Source organism: Ambystoma mexicanum, chromosome 4q (assembly GCF_040938575.1).
Source record: "Ambystoma mexicanum isolate Mex_15411 chromosome 4q, UKY_AmexF1_1, whole genome shotgun sequence".
In the NCBI taxonomy this organism is placed as follows: Eukaryota; Metazoa; Chordata; class Amphibia; order Caudata; family Ambystomatidae; genus Ambystoma; species Ambystoma mexicanum.
The window spans coordinates 302,820,580-302,842,816 of record NC_090928.1 but is presented as its reverse complement, the minus strand read 5'-3'; the positions used below and the strand labels follow the sequence as shown (position 1 = coordinate 302,842,816).

Here is a 22,237-nt window from a genome sequence, read left to right as displayed (position 1 = left end):
CTAGGGTCAGACAATTGGACTAAATGACCACTACCTGTGATCACTTAGTAAACCCAACGGATATAAAAATGTGGGCTGTTCCTAAGAGAGGGAGACTTAGAGCAGGCTGGAGTGTGGAGCCAGCTGGAGCTGGCGAACGGGAGAGACTGGAGCGGGAAACACGAGTGCGGGAAGCTGCGTCATGCAAGGACCCGAGACGCCGGGGACCGAGGCAGTGCAAAAGAAGGTCGAGAAGTGCCCTGCATGAAAAGCAAGCAAAAGAAGGAATCAAGAGTGTTCATTTGAAAAGGAGCGAGTCAATGAAAATATACATCAAAAGACTGGTGGTGTAAAAGACGTGCGTTGATGAACCAGAGAAATTACATGTGGTAAGAGGGTTGGGGAAAGATCCCAATCCTTTGGGAACAGTTTTGTTTTGAATTTTGAACCTTCTATCTTAAACTTGGGGAAGAGAACCCTGAGACTTTGTGGAACTGTCTTGATCTTGGGGGAGTGTTGTGGAGCTACTTTAATTGGGAAAAGGAGCTGAAAAGTAAGCCATGAGCTGGAAGCAGAAGCTCAGAACTTTATTTGGAACACTATTTCTTTTTATTGCTGTCATCCCTACACATTATTTAGCTTTAGTTGTGAGGGCAAGTATAAGTTTTGGATACAGACAGACTTTTAAGTAGAACATTCTGACTCAGACTTTCCTTAGTTTCTTTAGGTGGGGAAATCTCACCTTAGCGTAGGGCAAGTTAGGTCTTCAACCATCCTGATATTTAAGTTAATAAAACCTTTTTGTTTCAGTTTTGAATCTGTTGTCTTTGTCTGCTTCATGATGCCTTCACCGGCTATGGTATTCCTCTCCTTCCTTTCATCCTTTGAGTATTTATTTCTGTGGCCCTGCTTCTCCTTAAACGCACTTGGTTTGAACATTTTATTTTCCTTCTGTACTACCAGTAAGAAAGCATGTTAAGCGTGTTATTGACATTGAAATCTAGCAGGCAGCTTTTCTAGTGATGCCAGGAGCAATGCAAGCGAATAATGACACATCCCTTAGTGTGAGAATTGGAAACGGTCTTCTAATACTGCCGGCCTGGCTACAAATATTTCAAAATTCAGGAGAAATAACATTATGCTTCTTCCACAGATTACCAATACAGAACAGTAGCACAGGCCTGTGATATGAAAACTATTATTGGTTTGGCACGGAGTAAAGACGTTGACTATCGTTTTTTCCTACCCCCGCCTATGCTCCCAAAAGTTGATGATGTAAGTAATTAAAACAGTATTCACAGTACTAGGTTTGTATTCATTTTAGTTGATAGAATTTGCTAGAGGTTTCTGTCAACAATTATTATTGTCTATAAATATGAATTTTTCAAATCTGTTGTTTTTTTCCTGATAGGATCTAAGGTCCATAAAATGCTGATGGGATTTTCTTTCTTAATTTCACAATTGCATTTTGAAACTTAAGTAAACGTAAATCTACTGCCATTAAACCAAATGGTGCACATTTCTTGATGCTCCAGTTGAGTTTTACCTTGGTCTTGGTGCGTCAGCTCATTTTAATCTTTGATAGCAAACCTCTCCTGGAGTAACGCGCCCAGTTATGAAATATTATATTCCATTATAGGTATCGTTAATGCACGACGACATTGCCTCATTGCATCAAGTCAATGCTGATGTTACAGATTGCCCATGTCACAAAGCTATCAATCCTTTATATTTTTGCCTTGTGAATGATTCTGTTTCGACTGCCGTGAATGCCACAGGGAATTTGGAATGGCTGCCATAGAGAAAGAATGTCTCTTCTTTTTGCTGCTTGGAAATATAACTCAAAGAAATTCAAAATTCCTCTGCAGGAGCTCTGTTTTTGTGGCAATGCAAAATCAGATTTTGGGATGGCAGGAGGCTAGTGGTGGACTATTTGTGCAGATATTAAACATCTATTGGAAGGCGCAAACCTTTTTGCAGAGACTTAGTCAATTCATAAATCCTCTTCCAACTATCACTAAGTAAACTCGACTTATACTCTTGTTAGATCAGTTTTTGTGTACCTGGAATTCATCTTCTGAACTCTTGAGTATTCTGACAGTAGGTTATTATTAGATCAAAATCTAGCCATTGAAATGAAGACAGCCTATTGACTATTTAGGATCACTAAAATGCAGCATACAATAAGCCCAGCTAATCCCACAGACAGTGTTTCTTGAGGAACAGGCTTCTACACTATATCTTTCAAAAAAAGGTTTCAGTCTTAGCAGTATTGGCGCTCCTCCTAAAATCTTATTGTTGATATTGTAATCTTGGTTGCTGCAGATGGCTGTATCCTTAGCCTGAGATTGTGCAGGATAATACCAATAGAGATTATTTAGTGAACAGGGTTAGCCTGTCTGCGCACACACTCTAACAATTTTTTGAAAAAGAAAAAGGTATATGATGCATATTTGTTGTCCTCAGCAAAGATGTATTATTTCATCATAAAACAATTGCTGTATTTTGAGTTGCATTTCCTGAATTCTCCTCAATGGTGGTATACCTAATAATTGAATTCAAATTAGGGTCCTTTGCCTAGGTGGTTTTCCTGGTAAAGTGATGAGTTGTGTTTCTATCCCTTCCTATCCTGACACGTGTTTCTCTGTCTCCTTGGAGACGGTTCTTCAGGGGATATGTTATGTGTTTTGAATCCTCAATTGTTTGGTTTACTTCACAAACACAAACCTGTAACAATAAACATAAGTAACTATGCATCCAATTGGGGTCACCATATTCAATTCCTTATTGTACATGTTAATGTATTAGATTAAAGAGCAGGCTGAATACTTACTCTCTGGTATTTTGATTGTTTGTTTTTCTACTTGTTTTTAGTGGCGGTTTTGTTCTGGTTGCTTTGTTTGCTGTTATGACTTCAGTATCGTTTCCTACAAGATATTTATATGGATGTTTATCATTTTTGTATATTTGCCGTCATCTATTTAAAGCCAGTATTTTTACGTATTTGTGTGTATAAGGCTATTGCCTATGCCTATCGCATGCATTGCAAAGGGTTCCATACAGTGTTATCGTACGGAGTACATGCAGTCGTGAAAACATAAGTTTCTATCATACTGAGAAATTGGCAAGTTTGCCCTTACCTGAGTTTCATTTTCGCTTCCAATCTCCTGTTTGTATCCCGGTCCGATTGCCGTGGATACAAAGATGCAAGAGAAGTGTTTTTATAGAGCGGGATGAAGTCCAATCTGGCGCTCGTGATGTTACAGTGCGTGCATCACGTGATATGCCGACATATTGGATGAGCCTATTTACTGTGGTTGTGACAATACTGTAATGCCTATCAAAAATAGGTTTGCCGCCATAATGAATTGGGTTGTTTGAGCTAGTTCGTTTATAACATGTATGTTTGGGATTATAAAATTATATCTAGTGTCCATAGGATGACTGACCCCAGTTGTTGCAAAAAAGTTGCTGATATGGAAAATTATCGTTCTTGGGGCCTGCTGAGGTTCGAGTATGATTCTTATCATTCCGGAGGCTTCCTTGCGGTGTATTGTATGTGTCTACCTTGTGCTGTCATACTATGTTCAATGATTAGGCTCCTGTTTGGTTATAAAGGAATATGTATGTTCAGTGCACATATGGTTGATTTGAGGAAGAGAAGTGTACATGACTACAAAAGGATACAAAATACAAGTTAATTAGAATATTTGAGAAAGATGGTACAATGATAAAATACAGTGCAGATTAATAGAAATAGACCTTATTACTAAAGAAAATGGTGCATCTCCTGGTGCACATTTAAACCACAATTACATGTGTCCATAGTTCATATCCTATGCTTCCCTTCTTCTTAGTTGGGTTTCCATATTCCCTCCTCTCGGTGATGGCTTTATTTGTTCCAGACCAAAGCATTTCAGTTGGGTAAGGTCTGAATGTTGGTGTGTTTCTTAGAAATGTGTCGCTAATGGTGATCTCAAGTCCTGATTGGCAATAGCTCTTATGTGCTCGCCAATCCTAATTTTGAGTTTTCTTTTTGTGCTGCCTATGTATAGCTTGTGGCAAGCACATTCGATCGCATAAATTATGTATTTACTGTTACAATTAATCATATCCTGAATAGTTTTCTTCGAGCCATTCGGTTTGATTAGGTCTTTTTTGGCGTTGATCATGTATTTACTAATGTGGCATTGCCCACGTTTGTAGATTCCTTGTGTTGGTGATTGAAACCAGGTTTGCTGAGCTGTATATGTTGCTTTCTTAAGTTTGCTGTTATCAAAGAAAGAAGGGCTAAGGATTTGTTTAAGGTTCTTATGAAAAGTAATACTTGGTTGGTCTTCTAGGATGGTTGCCATGTCTGGATCCGCTTGAAGAATATTCCAATTCTTTTGTAAGATTTTATTGATGATGGAATTGTTGGTTCTGTATGTTGTTATGAACCTTATTTTTGATAATTGTTGTTGATCTTGTTTTTTACTCTTATTTTGTAAAAGTTCAGTATAGGTCGCCTCATTGTTTTATGGAGGGACTTGTGTAGGTGTTTAGGACTGTATCCTCTTCTCCTAAATTGTGCTATTGTTTCAGTGGCATGTTTGTTGAATTCTTCTTCTGTAGTACAGTTGCGTTTGATTCTTAACATTTCTCCAAGGGGACTATTTTGCATGATATGATGGGGATGATTGCTGGATGCATGCAAAATACTGTTGACAGCAGTCGTTTTTCTGTATAGAGTGGTATGTATACAGTTGTCTTTGGTATACAGATGAAGATCCAGGAAGTCAATTTCTTGTTTACTGTAATTGATTGTAAGTGACAGACTGTGTTGTTGTTGAGCTATCTGTGGTAATACACGAGTTCCTGTTCTGTTCCATTCCATATCAAAATAATATCATCAATGTATCTTCCCCAAAATGCTACCATGTTGTGGATTGAGAAGTTTGGGTGTTGCCATGCATATTCAGTTTCAAACTGCCCCATATAAAGATTTGCCTATGATGGTGCAATCTTGGCTCCCATGGCATTCCCTTGTGTTTGTTTAAATATTTGGTCACCGAAGCAGAAGACATTGTTGTTCAAAGTGAAATTGAGCATTTCCAGAATCATTTGGTTCTGTACTTAAAAAGATATTGATCTTGTTTTCAGAAAATGGTGAGTTGTAAGAATTCCTTTTTCGTGTAGTATGCTTGTGTAGCGTGCAGTGACATGAAGGGTCACAAACCAATAAGATTTTTCCCAAGGGAGGCCACCAGGGGGCGCACAGGACATGGCAGCCTGAGCGCAGTTCTCCCGCTGAAGCTGGGCCATCGAAGGGGATTGAGCCCCCCCCTGGTGACTACAAAGTGCCGGTTCGGCTGGCGGAACACCCCGTTCCCCCTTGGCTCGAAGGAGCGGTCTTGAGGGGCAACGGAACAACGGAGAACGGGCCTCGCAGCCCGCGGAGACGGAGTGAGGAGCGGGATCCCTCGGTCACGGCCCGAGGAAAGAGGTGCTGCCCGGTGAGGCGGGGGACTCCCGTTGGAGTGCCGTGTCCCCGCTGTCGGCCCATCGCCCATCCCCGCAGGGGGGAACAAGTGCAGGGCACGACGGTCCCTGAGCGGGTTGCGGGCTCCGGCCGCCCCGCCCCCATCGGAGACACGAAGGAGGACGGGATCCTCGCGCTACCCTGAGGCCCGGAGAGGTGACTTGTTGGCGGCGGGGGGGTCGGGGATTTGCACCCCCCCACGCTTCACTTTTGCAGCAAACCCGGGGCGGCAGCGGCTCCGCGACCACGAACCCCCCCCGCATAAAGCGGGCCCAGCATATGCCACAGAGAGCCCGCCCAGGGCTAAATCGACACAGCCAGACCCAGGACGCAGCGGCCCTCGTGGGTGGAGCGTGGCCCCCCTCTGCAGAGGGGCATCGGGGCTATCGTGGCCCGCAACCAGGGGGAGGACAAACATCGGCAGCCCGCGGCTGGGATCCCGCGGGCTTTCACGCCACGACCCGCATCCACGGAGCCCCCCCCCCAAGAGGCCGAGGATGCACACCACCTCTCCAGCACAGAGGAGTCGGAGGGAGAGAAGGCCTCACTTGGCGCTCGATCCCGGTGGGTGGAGGCCCCTCTGCTAGTTCGCAGGGCGTGTGCCCGCCCACAACCACCCAGGACTTGGCTGATCAAGGAGACAGACCCGGGTGTGTGGCCCCCACCTGGACCCGGTGGGGCGTGTGCCAGCCCGGAGGCCTCTTCCCGCATATCGGGCCCGATTGGGGGGCGGCCCCACCTTTAATAAGGACCAGAGCTCACGCACCGGAGAACCACAACAACTCGACCCCGGGTCAGCGCAGCACGACCCCAGGGGCCCACTGAGCCACGACGTACCAAGCAACTGGGGGGCAATAGACACCCTAGCCCCGAAAGGAGTCCCCACGATCACGCCCTTCAAGAGAACTGACACACACCTCCGGCGTCCTTTGCATCACCGCTCACCCGGCCCGCTCTGATCTCGCAGGCTGCCCGCAACCCAGGTGAGAGGCCCCCGTCCTCAGTTGGCGGGGCGAGTGCCCGCCTGGAGGGCTCCCCCCCTTCCCTCCACAGGGGACAATCCATCGACCACAAACCCCACCGGAGCGACGCACTACGGACTGGACCTGGGACGGCACAGCATTCCCCCCTAAGGCCCCCCGGCCCGCAGCGGACCCCGTGGCAGAGGATCAACGACACCCCATGAGCTGGAAGAAAGCCCTACAAACGTTTCGCTTCCAAGAAATAGAGAAAACGATCGAGGTCCCTACGGTCTCCGGAGCCAGGGCCCATACGGAACCCGCAGGCCAACCCGCAATGACGATGGAAAAGGGCTTCGCCTCCATCCTTCAGGAGATCAGAAAAATTAGATCTGACATTGCCCAGAAGTTCGAGAAACTGGACCAAAGGGTAGACAAAATTGAGGATAGAGTCCTACAAATGGAAAATTATCAATCGTCATCTACATCTCAGGAAATCCAATTCGACACATGGCTGGCGGCTCTGGAGAAGAGGGATGAAGAGAGAGCCAGGATTATGGACGACTATGAAAACAGGGAAAGGCGGAACAATCTAAGGTTCTTTGGGATCCCAGAGACGGAGGGTGAGACGGAGAGAGAGCTGACTCGAGTGGTGAGAGACATCAGTACCCTCTTGTTTGCTGAGGAAATGACGACGGAACTCGCGTTCGACCGGGTGCACAGGGCCGGGGGAAGATCGGGGGGCCCCAGAACGGTCCTGGCCCGCTTCCACTATTATACAGAGAAAGCCAAAGTTCAAGAGGCTGTGAGGAAGGCGGGGGCGATAACCTACAACTGCGCACAGATCGCCATTTTTCAAGACCTCTTAGCTTACACCCTAGCCAAACGGAGGATGGGCCGCCCTCTGACACAACAATTGAAAGAGAAGGGCGTCCATTACAGATGGGGATATCCCTTCTCCCTGACCTTTGAATATTCAGGCCAACGCACAACGCTGGTAACGGAGGAAGACATTAAGGGCGCCATTCAAGATTATGTGGGCGAACCCGCCCCCCGGAGGGGACCAGTGGGTCCGGAGGCGCTCAGCGGGGGCACCCCCGGGCAGCCCAACCCCAGAAAGAGAAAAACCGGCGCAAGGAAGTTCAAGAAATTGAACACACCACCAACACCAATGGAGGAAGACCGGGCCGACTCAGAGGGGTGACTCCAGCGACCCCACGCAGATCATCAGGACTAGAAACCAGAAGGACGCTGGAGACGCTTGGTGTGCTGCACCCCCTCGAGCTGCAAGTATAAGGGGGCATAAGGGGGATCACAACTGTGGGAACTGAGAGAAGCATCAACCAGGGCCCGGGAGAAGGACCAAAATAAGAGTTTCGGGGGAGTGACGAGAGGGGAAAGGGGGGGGCTCGCGTTAGCAAGCTTTGGATCTGACACCTGGCCGGAGGGGAACCGGCTGGTGGTCCAGCCAAAAATCCAGGAATGGAAAAACTAATTGGCTGGACGCCGGGGAGGGGGGGTGGGGGTTTGTTTACAAGTTGGGGGTTCTAGGGCGGGGAAAGAGTTGGGGGGGGATGTTGGGGAAATGTTTCAAAGAGATCCAAACAAGGAAACATAGTAAGCAGGGAGGGAGCGACCATGCGACACTGGTGACCAAGGGGAAAGGCGACAGCGATTATGGCTGACGACCGACCGGCCCTGGGGGTGGGAACCCTGAATGTACGGGGCTTGAACACCCCCACGAAAAGATCCCTAATCAGCAGAGAGTTTAGGAGGGCTAAGCTGGACCTACTGTTCGTGCAGGAAACACACTGGGCGAGGGGGAGGGAGCCCATGTTGCGGGGATGTAGAATCGAGGAGACATTCTACGCTTCCCACAAAGGAAAGAAAAGAGGGGTCGCAATTCTGACCGCTAGGGGGTTGGGTTTCGTGAAAGACTCCATCCTAAGGGACCCCGAAGGCCGCTACCTCTTCGTACGGGGCTCCCTACAGGGATCGCCCATAACCTTGGCGGTAGTATATGTCCCAAATGAGGGTCAAGCTCAATTCTGGGAGGGAGTGGGGGAAAGGCTGAAAACCTTTGTCCAGGGCCCATTGGTGGTTTGGAGGCGATTTCAATATGGTCCTATACCCATCCAGAGATAGACGACGGGTGGGTGCATCAAACCCCAGACCCGCGGGGGACGTCACGTCACGCTGCTTCCAAAGGGTGAATGATGACCTGAACTTAGTGGACATGCTACCCACACCCTGAGCAGGGACCCCCTCTTTCTCGTACTATTCCTCCACCCACAAAGCCTTCTCCAGAATAGACTATATCCTCGCGGATGAGGTACTCCGACCACACATAGCGGGTTACAGGATAGACCCTGTCCCCTGGTCGGACCACGACTTGATTAGGGTCACCTTGGCAGGGGACTGGTGCAGAGAACGAAGGGGACGCTGGAGACGTAACAATGCTATTCTGAGAGACGAGGTCCATGCCCAGACTGTACTGGAGGCCATTACAGAATTCTTCGAGCTAAACGACAACGGGGAGGTGGGAACGCACACTCTCTGGGACGCCTTCAAGGCGACACTAAAAGGAGTGCTTATAAAAATAGGCTCCAGACAGAAGAGGGTAAGGGAGACCCAGGAAAGGAACCAGACCAAGGCCCGAGGAAAGAGGTGCTGCCCGGTGAGGCGGGGGACTCCCGTTGGAGTTCCGTGTCGCCGCTGTCGGCCCATCGCCCATCCCCGCAGGGGGAGAACAAGTGCAGGGCACGACGGTACCTGAGCGGGTTGCGGGCTCCGGCCGCCCCGCCCCCATCGGAGACACGAAGGAGGACGGGATCCTCGCGCTACCCCGAGGCCCAGAGAGGTGACTTGTTGGCGGCGGGGGGGTCGGGGATTTGCACCCCCCCACGCTTCACTTTTGCAGCAAACCCGGGGCGGCAGCGGCTCCGCGACCACGAACCCCCCCCGCATAAAGCGGGCCCAGCATATGCCACAGAGAGCCCGCCCAGGGCTAAATCGACACAGCCAGACCCAGGACGCAGCGGCCCTCGTGGGTGGAGCGTGGCCCCCCTCTGCAGAGGGGCATCGGGGCTATCGTGGCCCGCAGCCAGGGCGAGGACAAACATCGGCGGCCCGCGGCTGGGATCCCGCGGGCTTTCACGCCACGACCCGCGTACACGGAGCCCCCCCCCCCCCAAGAGGCCGAGGATGCACACCACCTCTCCAGCACAGAGGAGTCGGAGGGAGAGAAGGCCTCAGTTGGCGCTCGATCCCGGTGGGTGGAGGCCCCTGTGCTAATTCGCAGGGCGTGTGCCCGCCCACAACCACCCAGGACTCGGCTGATCAAGGAGACAGACCCGGGTGTGTGGCCCCCACCTGGACCCGGTGGGGCGAGTGCCCGCCCGGAGACCTCTTCCCGCATATCGGGCCCGATTGGGGGGCGGCCCCACCTTTAATAAGGACCAGAGCTCACGCACCGGAGAACCACAACAACTCGACCCCGGGTCAGCGCAGCACGACCCCAGGGGCCCACTGAGCCACGACGTACCAAGCGACTGGTGGGCAATAGACACCCTAGCCCCGAAAGGAGTCCCCACAATCACACCCTTCAAGAGAACTGACACACACCTCCGGCATCCTTTGCATCACTGCTCACCCGGCCCCCCCTGATCTCGCAGGCTGCCCGCAACCCAGGTGAGAGCCCCCCGTCCTCAGTTGGCGGGGCGAGTGCCCGCCTGGAGGGCTGACCCCCCCCCCTCCCGCAGGGGACAATCCATCGACCACAAACCCCACCGGAGCGACGCACTACGGACTGGACCTGGGACGGCACAGCATTCCCCCCTAAGGCCCCCCGGCCCACAGTGGACCCCGTGGCAGAGGATCAACGACACCCCATGAGCTGGAAGAAAGCCCTACAAATGTTTCGCTTCCAAGAAATAGAGAAAACGATCAAGGTCCCTACGGTCTCCGGAGCCATGGCCCATACAGAACCCGCAGGCCAACCCGCAATGACGATGGAAAAGGGCTTCGCCTCCATCCTTCAGGAGATCAGAAAAATGAGATCCGACATTGCCCAGAAGTTCGAGAAACTGGACCAAAGGGTAGACAAAATTGAGGATGGAGTCCTAAAAATGGAAAATTATCAATCGTCATCTACATCTCAGGAAATCCAATTCGACACACGGCTGGCAGCTCTGGAGAAGAGGGATGAAGAGAGAGCCAGGATTATGGACGACTATGAAAACAGGGAAAGGCGGAACAATCTAAGGTTCTTTGGGATCCCAGAGACGGAGGGTGAGACGGAGAGAGAGCTGACTCGAGTGGTGAGAGACATCATCACCCTCTTGTTTGCTGAGGAAATGACGACGGAACTCACGTTCGACCGGGTGCACAGGGTCGGGGGAAGATCGGGGGGCCCCAGAACGGTCCTGGCTTCCACTATTATACGGAGAAAGCCAAAGTTCAAGAGGCTGTGAGGAAGGCGGGGGAGAAAACCTACAACGGCGCACAGATCGCCATTTTTCAAGACCTCTCAGCTTACACCCTAGCCAAACGGAGGATGGGCCGCCCTCTGACACAACAATTGAAAGAGAAGGGCGTCCATTACAGATGGGGATATCCCTTCTCCCTGACTTTTGAATATTCAGGCCAACGCACAACTCTGGTAACGGAGGAAGACATTAAGGGCGCCATTCAAGATTATGTGGGCGAACCCGCCCCCCGGAGGGGACCAGTGGGTCCGGAGGCGCTCAGCGGGGGCACCCCCGGGCAGCCCAACCCCAGAAGGAGAAAAACCGGCACGAGGAAGTTCAAGAAATTGAACACACCACCAACACCAATGGAGGAAGACCGGGCCGACTCAGAGGGGTGACTCCAGCGACCCCACGCAGATCATCGGGACTAGAAACCAGAAGGACGCTGGAGACGCTTGGTGTGCTGCACCCCCTCGAGCTGCAAGTATAAGGGGGCATAAGGGGGATCACAACTGTGGGAACTGAGAGAAGCATCAACCAGGGCCCGGGAGAGGGACCAAAATGAGAGGTTCGGGGGAGTGACGAGAGGGGAAAGGGGGGGGGGGGCTCGCGTTAGCAAGCTTTGGATCTGACGCCTGGCCGGAGGGGAACCGGCTGGTGGTCCAGCCAACAATCCAGGAATGGAAAAACTAATTGGCTGGACGCCGGGGAGGGGGGTGGGGGTTTGTTTACAAGTTGGGGGTTCTAGGGCGGGGAAAGAGTTGGGGGGATGTTGGGGAAACGTTTCAAAGAGATCCAAACAAGGAAACATAGTAAGCAGGGAGGGAGCGACCATGCGACACCAGTGACCAAGGGGAAAGGCGACAGCGATTATGGCTGACGACCGACCGGCCCTGGGGGTGGGAACCCTGAATGTACGGGGCTTGAACACCCCCACGAAAAGATCCCTAATCAGCAGAGAGTTTAGGAGGGCTAAGCTGGACCTACTGTTCGTGCAGGAAACACACTGGGCGAGGGGGAGGGAGCCCATGTTACGGGGGGGTGTGGAATCGAGGAGACATTCTACGCTTCCCACAAAGGAAAGAAAAGAGGGGTCGCAATTCTGACCGCTAGGGGTTGGGTTTCGTGAAAGACTCCATCCTAAGGGACCCCGAAGGCCGCTAACTCTTCGTACAGGGCTCCCTACAGGGATCGCCCATAACCTTGGCGGTAGTATATGCCCCAAATGAGGGTCAAGCTCAATTCTGGGAGGGAGTGGGGGAAAGGCTGAAAACCTTTGTCCAGGGCCCATTGGTGGTGGGAGGCGATTTCAATATGGTCCTATACCCATCCAGAGATAGACGACGGGTGGGTGCATCAAACCCCAGACCCGTGGGGGACGTCACACTGCTTCCAAAGGGTGAATGATGGCCTGAACTTAGTGGACACGCTACCCACACCCTGAGCAGGGACCCCCTCTTTCTCGTACTATTCCTCCACCCACAAAGCCTTCTCCAGAATAGACGATATCCTCGCGGACGCGGTACTCCGACCACACATAGCGGGTTACAGGATAGACCCTGTCCCCTGGTCGGACCACGACTTGATTAGGGTCACCTTGGCGGGGGACTGGTGCAGAGAACGAAGGGGACGCTGGAGATGTAACAACGCTATTCTGAGAGACGAGGTCCATGCCCAGACTGTACTGGAGGCCATTACAGAATTCTTCGAGCTAAACGACAACTGGGAGGTGGGCACGCACACTCTCTGGGACGCCTTTAAGGCGACACTAAGAGGACTGCTTATAAAAATAGGCTCCAGACAGAAGAGGGAAAGGGAGACCCAGGAAAGGAACCTGAGGGAGAAAATAGCGCACCTCCAACCGGGAGGCTCCCCGGTACAGACCCTAGAGCGAGATCGCGTGGCCACCCTGGAGGACTACAGGCTCCAATTGAAAGACCTACTCCTCCACAAAACGGAGAAGAGCCTCCAAATGGTTAAACAGAAATACTACGAGAAGGGGGACAGAGCGGATAGGATCCTGGCCTGGAAATTAAGGGAGGTCCAGAGAAGCAGGATGGTGAAGGAGGTGAGGGACAGCGGGGGAACATTAGGCTACGACACCCCCCATATCAGCGAAGCCTTCCGTCAATACTATGAGACATTATATGCCTCCGAATATGACGGTGGTGATACCCAAATCGAAGAGTTTCTCGACTCCATACAGATACTGTCCCTCTCACGGGAGCAGGCAGAGGGGCTGGAGGGCCGGTTGACCGAGGATGAGGTGGAGAAGGCGATCAGCGGGATGAAGGTGGGGACTTCCCCGGGGGAGGATGGCTTTTCGTTGTATTTCTATAAGAGATTTCGATCTACCCTGTCCCCATACCTGGCGAAAGTTTTCAATTCGGTATTGGAAGGGGGCACTCTCCCCGACACCATGATGGGAGCCATTATAGTGGTCCTTCCCAAGGAAGGTAAAGACCTGAGGAAGTGTTCGTCCTACCGACCCATATCATTGCTCAACATCGATGCCAAAATCTTGGCCAAGGTGATGGGCATGCGGATGGAGGGGATAATGCAGAAGCTAGTCCACGGGGACCAGGTGGGCTTCATAGGGGGCAGGCAGGGATCGGATAATATTCGCAAAACGATAGACTTGGTTCATTTCGCCCAAAATTCAAACCTCGAGGCATGCATCCTGTCCCTGGACTCCTGGAAAAAGCCTTCGACAGAGTAGAATGGAGATACATGACCCTCCTCCTCCAACGAATGGGCTTTGGGACGCACATCCTGAGCTGGGTTGCCGCCTTCTACAGAGCCCCTACTGCGAGGGTCCAGGTGAACGGAGTGCTGTCAGAATCCTTCCCTCTTACCCGAGGGACCAGACAGGGCTGCCCCCTTTCCCCCCTTCTATATGTCCTCACGATGCAGGCTTTGGCTATAGTGGTTAGGTCCCACCCAGATATCAAGGGTATTGGAAGTGGGGAGGTGGAATTCAAGCTATCCCTGTTTGCAGACGATATCCTGGCATACCTAGTGGACCCGAGCTCTTCGATCCCTTCCCTCCTGTCCCTGGTCAGCTCTTTCGGGAGGTTCTCAGGCCTGAAAATAAATACTGCTAAGTCAGTCCTCCTTCCGATGCGCCTGGTGGACCCGGTACTAGACCCCCTGACTAGGTTTCATGGGATAGCGGTGGACAAGAACTCTATAAAGTACCTGGGGGGTTCTCCTCACTAGGGATTTAACAAAACTAGGGTCTTCCAACTACGAACCCATGCTTACTGAGATCGCCTCCGACTTAAGGAGATGGGGAAGAATGATCCTCTCATGGTATGGTCGGATGACGGCAGTCAAAATGAACATACTGCCACGGCTCTTATACATCTTTACAGCCCTCCCTACCCGGGTACCCGCTCAAACCTTCATAGATTTACACAAGGGTGTCCGAGACTTCATTTGGCAGGGGAAAACCCCGCGGATCGGTAGGGCCACCCTGACGCTCCCGAGGGAGGAGGGAGGTTTTGGTCTCCCATATTTCCAATTGTACTATCACGCAGCACAACTGCGGGTCCTCCTAGAACACATGAAGGAAGGTTTATGGACATATTGGTCATATCTGGAGGACATGGATGTCCACCCCTTAAAAGTCCGTGACCTCCTGTGGGCCCCTTGCAGGTCTATCCTGAAACAAATATTGTCACACCCGACCCTGGCGGTTCTCTGGGACATCTGGAGGGAATGCCCCCGGACGGCGCATCTTTCTTTGTGGCCGTCCCCCATGACCTCCCTGTGGGGGCCCCCCCTGAAACTGGGCAGCATGTGGTTTAGACAATCCCAGCATTGGTCTGATGCGGGACTTGAATGGGCAGGCCAGCTGTTCAAGGAGGGAGAATTCTCGAGCTATGAGGACCTCCAGGGGGGACTGGGTGGTGGGACCCTCTCCATATTCGAATACCTCTGTCTCAAGGGCATCCTCAACGACCCTGCATGGGGCCCAAACCTGCGTAGGCAACTAACGCCCTTCGAGAAACTCCTCGACTCAGCGACCTCCAGAAAGGGTGCGGTCTCCTGTATGTACACTGTCCTAAACACCCATGACCTCCAGGCCAGGCGAGGTTTCCGGGGCTTTTGGAATGATCTGGCGGGGGAGGAGATATCAGAGGATGCCTGGGCTAGCATTTTCAGGACATCGTTTCATGGCAATCTCTTCACCTCGGATATGGAACACAACTTTAAAATCCTGTAGGGGTGGCACAGGGACCCGGCAAAACTCTTGAAAATGTTCACAGGGGTATCACCTGAATGCCCGAGGGGCTGTGGCCAGATAGGGACTAGAGGTCACATGTGGTGGCTATGCCCGAAGGTGCAGACCTATTGGGAATCGGTGAGAGATTGGACCGAGACTGGATAGGGGAGGTAACGGAGGACCCTCTACCCCTCAACCCGCTGACCATGCTGCTGGGCCTCCCCCCGGAAGAAGCGGAAATACACCGGTACCCAAGGATGTGGGAAACTATGTTGAGAGCAGGCAGAGTGGCCCTAGCCCAGAGGTGAAAGAGCCCGGAAACACCTTCCAAAGAAGATTGGACAAAAAAACTTAAGAACATGTTCTTGATGGACAAATTGACTGCCTTGGTGAATAAAGACTCATGCTCATTCCTCGCTGAATGGTACGGGGTCCAGCAGATATGGGGATGGGATGTTCACTAGCTTCGAGATCGTGCCCCCGGATGGTCGGGGTGTGATCACCGCTGTGAAGGTCAACACCCAAATGAGGGGTTCCCACAGCCCGGGGCGATGTCGGCTTCAAGCCAGTAACTGAATTGGTCACAAGTTGCGGCGCTTCAAAGACCTAGGAAAAGAAGTGGAAGTTTGGTCTCTTTACTGCTGTTATGTTTTGATTGGGCACGGAGGGGGAGAGGGTTGGGGGGTCACGAAAAGGGGGAGATGGGGGCTTTGGTTATGCCCCTTTTTCTGTTTTTTCCTTTTTCACAAAATGCTAATAAAAACCAAAGTTTAAAAAAAAGATGTTTCCCAAAAGATGTTTTCTAGTTGTTGTATCGTGTGGGTGGTGTCTTTGATGTAAGACGTTAGGCCTGCTGCCAATGGTTGTAAATGAAAGTCGATATACTCTGATATCCTCTCTGTAAGTGAACCAATACTGTTGATTATAGGTCTAAATGGTGGTAAATCAAGAAATGTTTTATGTATTTTAAGTACGAAATAGATTGTCGGTAGTATGGGGGATTATGAACTCATATAAAGGTGTTCTTCCTCCGTAAGGAGACCTTGATTTTGCCAATGTAAACTCATAAGGTGCCAATCTTGCTGTAGTTGTTTAAGAGGGTTTTTGCTCCATTTTTGGTAGCATACGTTATTGTTCAGTTGCTGCATTGCTATTCTCACATAATCTTCTGTCTTTAGCAGGAAAATATTACCCTTGTCCGCAATTTTTACAGTGATGTCATAATTTTGTTTGAGTTGTGTTAATGCTTTGTTGTGTTGAACTGAGATTTTGTTTGATTTTAGGTGGTGTTCCTTTTAAGTATAGTTTCCTGAGATCTTGTAGGTATGCCTTATGAAATAAGTCAACCGTGTTGTCAGTTCTCAATATTGGTATGAACCTGGATCTTGGTTTGAGCTGGATTGTTGCTTGAGTCCCAAAACAATCACTTGTTCTTGAGCAAATGTTTCTGTTGAATGGATGTCCACTGGTTCTGGTAGATTCAGTTAAGTGACTACATTATCTACATCCGTTACAGACATATCTGACACTATCCCCATGCTGGTGGTTTTGGGTTTGGTTGTAGTATGTAGGAAATAAGTTTCAATTTCCTACAAAAACGGTATAGATCAGTGTTGGTTTCAAAGTAATCCTACATGTTTATTAGACAAAATGTGAGTTCTTTGTTGAGTACTGTGATTAGATTGGTTGGTAGTTCTTCCTTGGTGAGGTTGACGACTAGATTTTCTTCTGACGGAATTGGTCTTTCGATCTTGTTTGTATTCATGTGTTTAGATTTGTTTGTCCTGCGTTGTTTGTTGCCTTTACCCATGGTGCCCCTTTTGGTCCTGTTTGGAATTGAGTCAAAGTACTGGATCTATCCCAATTAATCTGAAACAATCCTGGGTATTACCCTTACTAAAAAAAACACACCATTCCTTCTAAAAATCCTGGACAAGGTTGCCTATGTACAAATACAGAAGCACTTGGAAGAACATCGCCTATTAGGAGCCAGACAATCAGGCTTCCATCCCCAACATGGGACTGAGACAGCCCTTATCGACCTTAAAACACAGATTGATCTGCTCAGAGACAATGGCCAAGCAGCCTTACTCCTCCTCCTCGACCTCTCTGCAGCATTTGACCTGGTTGACCACTGAGTCCTATGCACTCACCTACACACTGCCGCCCACTTTTCCTCCGAGGCCATTACATGGATTAGATCTTTCCTTAATGGCAAAACCATGAGGGTTTTCCCGCCCATAGATGCAGCAGACCCCATACCCATCACCTGTGGCGTACCACAGGGTTCTTTTGTCTCCCCTACACTGTACAATATATTTACCAAGCCCCTTTTCGATGATTTTGATCATCTCGGTATCACCTACACTAATTATGCAGATGATACCCAGATCCTCCTTCCGCTTTCTGGAGATTATGAAAAGGATTTGGCCTTGGTGAGTAGGGTGTACATCATCATCCAGGCATGGATGGCCACTCACGGACTATGCCTGAATGATGATAAAACTGAACTCATCACCTTGGGCACCACTGCCAGCCTAAAGAAACTAAGCCTGGCCTACTCATCCTTCATGATCGATGGCAACACTATCAGAGTGGAACATGAAGACAAAATACTGGGCTTCTACCTGGATTCCAACTTCCCCTTGAACAGACAGGTGAACTCATTAGCCTCCTTCATGGCCTACACATGTACATTGATCCGTGCAGCCAAACCTTTTCTATCTGACACCAGCTGCCTGACCCTGGCTAGAGCCCTCATACCATCCCGTCTAGACTACTGTAATGCGCTTTATCTTGGGTCCTCCAAAGCCACCACTAGTAAACTACAAATTCTCCAGAATAACGCACTCAGAGTGGCCCTGGGCATCTCCAGAAGAGACCATATCACAGTACACAGCCAACAGACCAACTGGATCCCTATCATAGATAAAATCTCCCTAAAAACTGCTTCACTCACCCACAAGTCCCTCAATAACGCGGCCCCTATCTACCTGATCGACAGATTTCACAGACAGACATCCTTAAGACCGACAAGGACAGTATACAGAGACTACCTCTCCGTTCCTAACTACAAACGCTTCATCATCGGAGGTAACAGCTTCCCAGTGAAAGCGGCTAAACTGTGGAACTCCCTACCACTCACTCTTAGAATGGACTTACCTTACCAAAACTTCCGATCCAAGATTATGTCTTGGCTGAAGACAACCGCTCTCTAAACATACTGAGCCCAAGATCTGCATCTCCCTTCTGCCATCTGGACATACTGTACTCACATGTGTTAACCTGTATATATGTAAATACTCCCTGCTTTTTTTATTATTATTGTGTATATGTTATGTATATATTTCTATTGTCTGCAACTAAGTTTCGCAAATTCCTGTAACTGCTGCGCCTTGTTACCCTAAGGTATTCCGGCGCATTACAAATAATAAACAAACAAACAAACAAACAGTGTCCCATTTGGGATATGGGCCAGGGTTTTGTCGGGTCTTTTTGTATTGTTTGAACTCTTCTAAAAAAGAAGAGGTAGTTGTTGTGGTCTTAATATCTTGGATTGGTTCTTCTGCTGGTGCTAGACTCCGGTCAATTGTGTCTTGATCTACGTCACTTACTGAATCCGTTTCTGAGGAAGATGGGGTCGGTTGAGGTTGTGTGCCTGTTGATGGTTTCGTTGTCACTGTTCTGGTAGTTTTTTGCCCAATTATTTTGTTGAATGTGTATACTCTTTTGAATTTGTAGTCAAGTTCGTCCCTGAGGAACTGTCTGTTTTTTTAAATCTTTATTTCTTGTGCAAAGCGCTCTATCACATCATCCAGTATTTCATAATTTTTAAAGGTATTTTCTGGTATGTTGAGTGATTCGATATTGTCTTTGATTGTGGTTATATCTTGAATGGTTTTGTCATGTTGTTTTTTAGCATTTTGTATTAGTTTGTGAATTCTCTCTCGTGAGGTGTTTGTTAATAACTCCTCCCAGTCTTTGAGACTCTCAATGTCTTCTTCATCGAATGGCAGGAATATGCAGAATCGATGGCCTCTCGGTATACCCCCTACTTGTAGATATTGTTCCAAAGTTCTGATTTCCCACCATTTTTATAATTCTGATTTTAATAGTTTCTCCTGTTGCTCGAATAGTTTCTTCAAAGATTTTGTTGTATATTCAGTTTCTACGGTAGGTTGAGTAGCATTGGAGAATATTGAATTTGCCTCCTTTTCTCTGTTACAAAAAGTTCTCAACATTTTTACTTGTTGTTTGTTATTTGTTGTTGATTATACTTATGTGAGTTACTGCATTAATATCAAAGCTTTTCAAAAAAGGTTTCAGCCAGAGCAGCAGCATTGTTCTCCCTCAGGAGGAGAGACATTGATATTGCCCAAGGAACAAATACTGTAAAATAACCTGCATTGTTTATGCATGTATTATATTCATAATCGTATTACTGTCATTCTGGTGACAGGGACATTTGTCTTGTCCTCGCTGTACTCCAGAAGTAAAAGAAACTGTTCTTTGCTCAAAGGAAATGTCTTATAACTGGGCCACAACCTTATCACAAAGGTTTCCTTGCTTTTTACACTTGACTGGTCACGCGTCCTTCTTTCTCGTCATGGATCTCGTCTGCACGTGCTGTGGTTCTTCCCTGTTGTCTGTAGTCTCTCCGGGTTGGGGTGCGGGCAGAGGGGTCTCACCGATATATGGCTTGATGTCTCCAAGGAAGATCCAAGCTCTTCTTCCCTGTAATTTACCTGTAGATGGCGTAATATCCTCTACAATGAAAGGGCCGTGGAACCTTGGCTCGTCCCACCTTTTTCTTGTATGATTCCAAACTAACACGGTATCCCCAGGGTTTAGTTGAGATATACGTAACTCCTGAACCCTGTCAGCTGTAGTATCTCCTTCTGTGTTCTGTACTGCCCTACACCCTCCTTGTCGTTGCTGCAGCTGTCCTGAAATTACAGAAAAACTGGAAGTCATACAGTTCAGGTAGTTTTGCATTTCCAATCCTAGCATTTCTCCTGTTGACTGAGCATCACATCTAGCTCGAATCATTAACGGCATCCGCATTCTTCTGCCCGTCACAATTTCATGACGCATAAGATGGTGGTCAGAGCCAGGCTGGTTTCTGGGTGCACACAATGCCAGTGGAAGGCAGTGCAACCACCCTTTCTTGAGAGTAAGCTTCAACTTGGCTATCCTTTCCTTTAAGAAGCCGTTGAGCTTCTTGCATTTATCCCATTCCCTTGCGGTGATACACCAACAAAACTTGTGCTTTATACCAAGCAACAAGCTGATCTGTTCAAATACTGCGTTAACAAAATGAGGACCGTTATCTGACCTCATTACTTCACAAACTCCCCATCTGGGAAACGCCTCCCTCACCAAAAATGTGGCCGCACGGGTAGAGTCTGGGTGTGTACATGGACCTGCTTCTATCCATCTAGAGAATGGACACACCACAACAATTAGATACCTGTAGCCGTTACATACTTGAATCATAACGACATAGTCGATGGCCAAGTGCTGAAAAGGACAATTAGGTCTTGGGATAACTCCTCTGATCACACGTAGTGTATGCTCAGCAGTACATTTCTGGCAGATTATGCAATTTACCATAATAAATGCAACATGCTCCGCTAGGTTTGGTACAAACCAGTCTTCGGCAATGGTTGCTGCTAGATTATCTCTTGTTATATGCGCTGGATAGTGTAACTGTTCCAGTGCTATTTTCAGTAAGGCTAGAGGCATTACTGGTTTACCAGTGCTGCCCTGTCGCCATAAAGCCTCAGAGGGGTTTAAAGATTATTAGGGGTCCAAAGATTATTTTCTTCCTGCGGTGCCTCCCCTTGGAGCTCCATTAACTGATTGTTTGACATGTTATTGTAGCCTTCCGGCTCACTCCTTACAGTAACCATTTTTTCATGCACATCAGGCATTCCCACATCCATCATTATTTCATCTTCAGCTGTCGCATGCTTGGCTTCAGCGTCTGCTGCTTGATTTCTGTGTGAGATCAAATCTGTCCCTTTCGTGTGGGCTGCGCATTTCACGACTGATATGCCCACTGGGAGTTGTAGTGCGTTGATTAGCCTGTACAATAAGGCGGCGTGTTACACTGGCGTGCCGTCCGCTCGGAGGTAGCCCCTCCTTTTCCAGCGCGCTAAGCCTTTGTGCACTGTCGTTGTCGCATAGGCAGAGTCACTGTACGCTGTTACTTCCTGGTCTGCTTCCTGGTCTGCATGATTATCAAGCGCGAGTATCAACGCCAATAATTCTGCAGCCTGTGCTGAATAATGAGAGGGTAAACGTGCAATAATAAGTACTCGAAATTTCCCATTTGCCGTGTACTTCACCACAGCGGCACCTGTATATCTGTGTCCATCATTTTGATCTATCCTCGAAGAACCGTCAATGAAGATGATTTCTCCTTCTGCCAATGCATTTTCTTTTACTCTGGGGATCTCATCATAGAATTCTTCATAGTTCGCGCAATTATGTATTAGCTCTCCTTCAGTAACTGGTTCTGCTATAAAGATAGCTGGGTTCGCTATTCTGCATCAAACGATTTTAATCGCTGGATTTGATATGACCACTTCATAAGCCGAAGCTCTTTATGATGTCAATGTACTCTTTGGTTCTCTAAAATGGCAAATAATGCTTGCTCAACGAATAACGTCATTGGGCACCCTATTACAATGGCTGTGGCCTTCCCTATGGCAAACGCGGCGGCAGCCAAACTTTGTTAGCACGGGAAATGACCTCTCATTACTGGGTCTAAAATCCCACTGTAGTATGCCAGGGGCTTGTACCCCAACATGGTTTTCTGTGTAAGGACTGCTGTCATAACAGTACCATCTGTATATGAAAACAGGTAGAATTCCTCTGCATAATTGGGAATCCCTAAAACTGGTGCCGTGCAAATGGCCTTTTTTTAGTTCATCAAACCCTTCCTCCATGGCCTTAGTCCACACAATTATTTCTTTTGTTGCCTGTGCTTTCTTTAAGGCTTGTAATAAGGGCTTGGTATAAGAGCTGTAGTCAAAGACCCATGCCCTGACATAATTACATAATCCTAGAAAACCTT

The 22,237-nt window shown here is 49.0% G+C and overlaps 1 protein-coding gene across 3 annotated transcripts in view; it reads left to right on the top strand.

Moving 5' to 3' along the window:
- The window catches only part of SERAC1 (serine active site containing 1), an 898,347-nt gene that overhangs the window by 239,537 nt on the left and 636,573 nt on the right, over positions 1 to 22,237 (top strand). For all 3 annotated transcript variants that reach the window (XM_069607873.1, XM_069607874.1, XM_069607875.1), the window contains exon 7: positions 1,133 to 1,254. In XM_069607873.1, coding sequence (XP_069463974.1) covers positions 1,133 to 1,254 — 122 coding nt within the window. The remainder of the gene's footprint in view (positions 1 to 1,132; positions 1,255 to 22,237) is intronic.